This window comes from Eurytemora carolleeae, unplaced genomic scaffold (assembly GCF_000591075.1).
Source record: "Eurytemora carolleeae unplaced genomic scaffold, Eaff_2.0 scaffold1059, whole genome shotgun sequence".
Classification (NCBI taxonomy): Eukaryota; Metazoa; Arthropoda; class Copepoda; order Calanoida; family Temoridae; genus Eurytemora; species Eurytemora carolleeae.
This window is the reverse complement of record NW_019397280.1, coordinates 1-7,370: the sequence shown is the minus strand read 5'-3', so window position 1 is coordinate 7,370 and position 7,370 is coordinate 1. Positions and strand designations below refer to the sequence as shown.

The following is a 7,370-nucleotide window of genomic DNA, read 5'->3' as shown; positions in this document are numbered from 1 at the left end:
TTTTCTATCTTGAGTACAGTACTGAACAGCAGGGATCAAGTAGAGTACAGTACTGTACAGCAGGGATCAAGTATAGTACAGTACTGTACAGGAGGGATCAAGTAGAGTACAGTACTGTACAGCAGGGATCAAGTATAGTACAGTACTGTACAGCAGGGATCAAGTTAAGTACTTTAATTTTTGTCAGTACTTTGGATCAAGACAGTTTAGCTCCCTGCTTCTTGATCCACAAAAATATACAGTTCCACGGATCCGGATTCATGTGTTTGCAATTAATAATTAAATATATTAAAAAAGTATTTTTTTATGAAATAAAAGAAAAATTATTAAAAAAACCTTCCAGATCTTTTTAAGGTAAATTTAAAAAAATGAGTAACGCTTGAAAAAATATCCATTTTTTATAAACCGGATCCAAGTCATAGTGGAATAATCCTAAGCACTAAGCAGTGTGCTTTGATCTGTTTAGTTACAACCAAGAGCCGGACTCTGACCAAGAGCCTTATGTCTGTCTACTTTATGAACACTGACTAACAAGAATGTAAAAAATAAAAAAATAATATTTAGGTTTCTCTGAGTTCTAACTTCAGTAAGCCTGTTATACACGTGGTGAACCCAGCGGATATGGTTTATGATGTTTTCTCTAATATTAGTTTTTCATCACCTCTCAGTACTTCAGGAATAGATTATATTTTCTTTACAAATCAGTGTCAATATTTCAGGTGCCTGGGTGCTTGCTTCTTTGCTCCTTAAAAATTTTGAGGAAAAGAAAGTAACCCGCCATTATAAAAGGGAAAGTCCGTATCATTAGTTGTTTTATAAATATAGTTGAGCATCAGGTATGTTTATATAAAAAAAATCCTTTTTGGCGCCAAAAAAATCTACGTCATAAATACGTCATTGGTCACTGGTCCTATTTTTAATCCTCTGAACTGCCATATTATAAAGTAGATGGATTGTTGTTCAAGTTTATGAGAAATNAGAGTATTATCTCTGAATCTAGATTTATACTCTGTCACTAAACGTTGACTTATGTCAACCTCACTTAACCCTGTATCCTGGAGCTTCAAATCCCGCCCCTAGGCGAGTCAGTTTTGCCCCCCGGCTACCTGTGCCTACCCCGAGGCGTTTCAATTCGCCCTGGGGCAATGGTCTTGCCCCCTGTGGTGAATATTTACTTGTTACTAGGTTTAAACAAAAGGATAAAGGTGTGAGGAGGGGGCGGGGTGTCCTTATCTCATCTAGGCTCTCCAGGTGTCCAGCTGGACAAGGGTTAAATACCAAACATTGAGGATAGGGTTAAGATAAAGGGGGGTTGAGCTATGATGAGGAGGGGGGGGGGCTTCTAGGAAGAGTGGGTAATAAATTCATAACAAGGACCATGAATTAATTCAGTGCAGCAGCCGTCCGAATCACATGAGGAGGGGGGATGAAATTGGGCGCAAATATCTTAAAATCACATGGAGAGGGGGGATGAAATTGGGCGCAACTATCTTAAAATCACATGGAGAGGGGGGATGAAATTGGGCGCAAATATTGAATAATAGAATTTAAAGGAATAAAGAGTTCATTACAATTTTTTTACATATAAATTCATACATCCCTCCCCCCCTGTTAGGGATATTTGTTAATATGTTGTAAAAGCAAGGAAGGGGGGGGTATATACTGAATAGTTAAATTAATGGGAAGCATGTTGTGGAATATTTAGTTGAATGAAAGTATTATAATAAGTTTAATAATCAATATAATCTGATATCAGAAGAACGGAATTGTGAGGATTCTACAAGCTTGCAGGTAAATTCAAAACATGAAAATAATAAAAATAATGAAATTGATATGATTAATATGAATATGAACATGATGAACATATTAAACATGAACATGATGAACATGAATATGATAAACATGATGAACATGATGAACATGATGAGCATGATGAGCATGATGAGCATGATGAGCATGATGAGCATGATGAACATGATGAACATGATGAACATGATGAACATGATGAACATGATGAACACGATGAACATGATGAACAATGAACATGATTATCATGCATTTTATCGAAACAATAATGGAAAACCTATTTTTTTTTTTCTCTCTACTGCTCTATATATAATGTAGTTTAATGTTTATTTATATTAGGGGTGAAAATGAAACTCTAATCTTTAAAGTTAATTCAAGCAATTATTCTTTATCAGTTCTTTATTTTTTCTAAATTGAGATCATTTACTAATGCAATCAATGTACAAGTAAAATTTATGACTGAAAACACCCACAACTGGTGTACATTTGAATATCCGGTCTGGGCCAACCTTTGCGGTCCTAGTTTGGACTGTACAGCAAATTTACAATTTTTAAAGCGACAGACCTGTGTGAAAAAGATATGAATATGCTTATGAAGTAAAATTTTTAAGCTTTGATTTGATTTAAGATTCAAAATCAGTTTTGCCTAATTTATATAAGATAAATAATATGATGAAGAAAAACTGTACACCTAATGCAAACTACAACAGTTAAAATATAAAAATTTAATTTTTACCCTGTTTTTGCCCTGTTAATGTTGACCACACTAGTGTCGCCCTTGGTCTTTATTCGATAAATAAAATAATTTTATTTATTAGAGTCGGAATATGAATAGTTTAGAGTCCAACATATCTTCTCTCAATATCGGGTTAGTCAACAAATTTTAGAATTTTTTAAAAATAAATTCTTATCTTTTAATATCTTTACTTCATATCAGGAATATTAGCAGTTAGTCACATGCCAAATATTTTGTAAGAATATTTATAAATACAGTGAAATAATCGTAGTTGACATTTTTACAGTGAACGAATTCCAACCTATTCTGAGACCAACTCTGAGGCAGATGATGAAGTTTATGAAAATATTGACGAAATCCGCCAAAAGTTAGAAAAAAATACTTGCACACTTGCACCGGAACCACCACCACGAAACTCGATCCTAAAACCGGAAGTAGAATGTAGACCGGAAGTAGAGGAGAATGTGTACAGTGAATGTTCGGTTCCCGGAAGATCTGTTTTTGTAAACGACGAGCAGACACTATTCGATAGGTATAATTTAATCATTTGCAACAAGAAACATATGAAGAATTAATAAGTTTACATATTAAAGTTTCATTTATGTACTGGTGTGGGAAGCATTTTATAGTGCAGAAAAAAAGAATTTTGTTAAAAAATGTGTCACAATTATAGAAAATTTGATCAGTTAAATAAAATCCATAACTGATGATTAAAACGCAGTTATAAATAATATAGTGAAGTAAAAATAAGCGAGATCATCGAAAGAACAGGATACATGATTTATTAAATAAGATTTCGTTGAAGAAGAACAATTTTCTCTGTCAATGAAATTTCATGTCTAAGAAATGTCCTATCTATGTAATGGCATGTCTATGAAATGTCCTGTCTGTCAAATGTTCCATCTCCCATAATATTTTGGTTAGATAATCGATACCTAAGTTAAATAAAAAGATTCCGAGGTATGATAAGGAACTTATTTTTATCATATTTTGCACCTTTTTATGGAAAGTATAAACTTAAATTCAGCTTCTTTGTTTTAAAAAACATAGATTTGAAAAAAAAATATTAAACAATGGCGATTTAATTCANAAGATTCCGAGGTATTATAAGCACTTCTATTTATATCATATTTTGCACCTTTTTATGGAAAGTATAAACTTAAATTCAGCTTCTTTGTTTTAAAAAACATAGATTTGAAAAAAAAATATTAAACAATGGCGATTTAATTCAGATTCATACTATTCCCCTTTTGTTATTCTCAAATAAAGCAAATTTAAATTATTTTTGAACCCTGATTTTGTGTAGATTGCTACGAGAGCCCAGCTGCGGGTATTCTAAAGGACTGGCGGATGATAAAGTGGATCTGGGTGCAAGACCAAAATCCTCCAAAACTATTGACATCAGGTTGGGTTTTATTTTAAGCAAATGGAGTAGAATTCATAGTTCATTTACTGCATAATACAGAATTCTATAAGAATGAGCTCGGTTTTGGTTGGTAAAAACTGGTTCAGCGGTCTGAATATTAACTTTGATTGTGCTTATGTCAAAACAATGATTTACAGTTTTGACATGACATATTTTTTGATGAATATTAAAAAATAATGAGAATTTACAATGCTCCGTTTTATTTTATAATACGTGCATTGCGCAACCTTGCTGTAACTATAACTCTGGACTGCGACTAAGACTTATATTTGGTTCAAGGAGTTCAAGTCCAGTTTCGGTTGTGTGTGTTTATTTATTTGAACACCCATCGAAACTTGGGGCCGGAAAGGTTGACCCGGCTCGGAAATTCAAATGTACTACGGCTGCCCGTGAATTTACATTTTTGACATGACATATTTTTTGATGAATATTCAAAAATAATGAGAATTTACATAGCTCCATTTTATTTTATAATACGTTCATTGCGCAACCTTGATGCTGTAGCTATAACTCTGGACTGCGTCTAAGACTTATATATTTGGTTCAAGGAGTTCAAGTCCAGTTTTGGTTGTGTGTGTTTATTTATTTGAACACCCATCGAAACTGAGTTTATTCTAAATTACAGAATTTTGAGTGTTTTGAGTAAAATCCTCCTATTGACCTTACCTTTCCTTGATTTTAAGAGTCTATCTCGTTGCATTTATCCTAATTTATCCAAATCAAAAGACCTAAAAAAGTTCTAAATGTTTAGAACGACAGTACACAAGTGGTACGAGGAGGCAGTTGAAGAAGTAGAGAGGGATTTATCCCTTGATATTCAGCATCTAGAAAAGGTTTAATTAAAAAAATATTTTAATGTTATTATAAATAACACAGTTTAATAATAATCAATATTGAAAAGTCTAATCGGTTAATAATGTTGCCTAAAGAATGGATAAAACTACATATTTACTCGTAGCGAGAATTTTCTTCGGAAGCTGACTTTTCATCGTGTTTTATCGACTTTAGATAAAGTAAATTCCCGGTAAAGTTTGCAGTTCTCCCAGATAAATCCTCGCTAATAGTAAATATATAGTTATTCTATTTTGAAACACCCAGTAAACAAAACACCTCTATAACAATACTTAAAAGTTTCAAAATATAAAATAAAAACTATTTAAACACCGGGAGGTCCGATCAACAGAAATGTGTGAAGAATAACTAATTCAGTTTTTTACATTTATTTATTTACTTTTCTAGAATGATATGAAGAAGCCAAGTCCTGTGAAAAAGTCAAATTATGAATATGTATTCCTGGCAACAACTGGTAAAATAGACGGGGATAGAATAGTTCCTCCACCTTCAAACCAACTCCTTAGGAAAATTTAGCTTTAAATTATCATTTTGGAAATTTCTTAAAATCTCATTTAGGTCACAGATACAGGGGGAAGGGGTATCTTAAAACTTAAATGTTAAAAACTTAAAAAATAATTAATAACAATTTTGGTATTTTTTTCAAATTTTATACTTATCTAATCTTAACAATTAGATACTGTTGAAACTGCTCAATTGCATTAGTTAACAACAATCTTAATATATTAAACTATGAAATTCTATGGTAGATAGTTAGTAAATCATTTAAATGTTTGCAGCAAATTTGGCGCATTTGCCAGGGGGTTACAGAGATAATTTAAAGGATTAAGTATTTCTTTTCTGTTTTAACTAGTGTCTAGCACATCTATCATAATAATTTTCTGACATTTGAGAAATGAAATTGTTTCATTTGGAGTTTTTGCAATATAAATAGATAATTTTATCACTGACTTCCTCTTCCCCCCCTCCCCCTTTTCATGGTAGCTATAGAGTTCTATTCAGATTATTCTGATTTTCAACAGCGTTGAAAGAAAAAAATGTAATCGCTTAAAGACTAAATTTACCTATAGAGATTTTGATCCCTGCTTCGGAGATGACTTAACTGAACCTGATGAAAACCCTGATACAGAGGATACTGCTAACTTCAAATCTATTGACAACAATTCAGCATTGGAAACTGATGCTAGGTCTCGATCTAATTCAGACGGTTTAGAACCTGCTGAAGCTAAAGCAGCTGAAGCAAAATATAAAGATAAAAATTATAGTCCCAAAAAGAGCTTTTCCCCCAAAACCAAATTTCCCATAGGTTCCCCCAAAAAAATTAACTTTGGACCTCCCAAACCACCAAGAAGTTTTGATTGTGCTTCAGGAGAAGTATTGAAAAAAGATCAACAGTCAAGGAGTGCAAAAGATCTCTTTAGCATAACATCTAAACGAAAGCAAAATAAAGATGACTCAAATGACGACATAGATGAACTAAAATCTGAAATGAAAAAGAAAGCTGAAAAGACAAGCGAAGACAACCTTTATGTAACTCTTCCAGTTCGAGGGAAATGTAGTTCTCCTGGATCAAATGTAAACATCCCATCTCCGACCTCTGCCCCACCTACTCTTCCTCCCTCTACTCCCTCGCCTCCTCCACTACCTGCCTCCAGTCCTCCATCAGCTTCTAAGCCTAAGCAAACAATGTATGAGAATGTTTGGATTGAGCGAGGTTCCCCGATTATAGCTCAGGATAGAGACTCCACTACTCCTTCAATACCTAGAGAAGAAAAGAAGGACTCCTCTACTCCTCCAATACCTAGAGAAGAAAGGAAGGTCTCCTCTACTCCTCCAATACCTAGAGAAGTAAGAAAGGTGTCCACTACTCCTCCAATACCTAGAGAAGTAAGAAAGGACTCCTTTACTTCTTCAATCCCTGGAGAAGGAAGAACAATGAATCCATCCACTCCTCCATCAGTGCCTCCAAGGGCTGGACGCAAAGGTATTTAGTTCTGTAAAGTTTAATTAGAATTACCTCGTCTGCTTAATGAACGCATTGACCGAAAAATGTTCAACTCTGCAAATTGGAGATGTCAGGGGAATAGACATGTATTTCCTGTCAATTAGCAACAAGCAATGTTTTGCCTAAGAGGCCTCCTTGTCCCCCGAACAATGTATTTTAATATTATTTGAGAGAACTATGCATTACAATAAATATGACATGTAGTGAAGAAATTGGAAGTTTTAAATGATGATTGTATTCTGTATTGACTGAATTCCAGCATTAAAAACGTCCTGTCCTATCTAAAAAATTTGAATAACAACTCGATTCAATAGATTTCTTACAGCTTTATACACCTTTAATATGCAGGTGGATTACATAGAAAATCCGACTCCCTGGATTCAGGTTCTAGTTCTACTACTACAGATTCAAACCAATCAAAGGTGGCAAAACCCAGAGTAACTAATGTTAATGTTGATTTCGATGTTGCTGTTGATTTTAACGTTGACGTTGACGTTGACGTTGACGTTGACGTTGACGTTGACGTTGACGTTGACGTTGACGTT

At 33.8% G+C, this 7,370-nt stretch overlaps 1 protein-coding gene across 2 annotated transcripts; it reads left to right on the top strand.

The window, feature by feature from the left end:
• Positions 1-537: 537 nt before the first annotated feature.
• On the top strand, positions 538-7,247 carry LOC111713234 (serine/arginine repetitive matrix protein 1; the record flags this gene model as incomplete). 2 transcript variants are annotated; one of them, XM_023488058.1, is given in 9 exon segments in its annotated part: positions 538-676; positions 1,757-1,791; positions 2,625-2,674; positions 2,829-3,074; positions 3,849-3,947; positions 4,720-4,801; positions 5,208-5,323; positions 5,888-6,804; positions 7,174-7,247. In XM_023488058.1, coding segments are annotated over 9 exon segments (1,674 nt in total), but the record flags the coding sequence as incomplete, so codon positions are not given.
• Between the last annotated feature and the right edge of the window lie 123 nt (positions 7,248-7,370).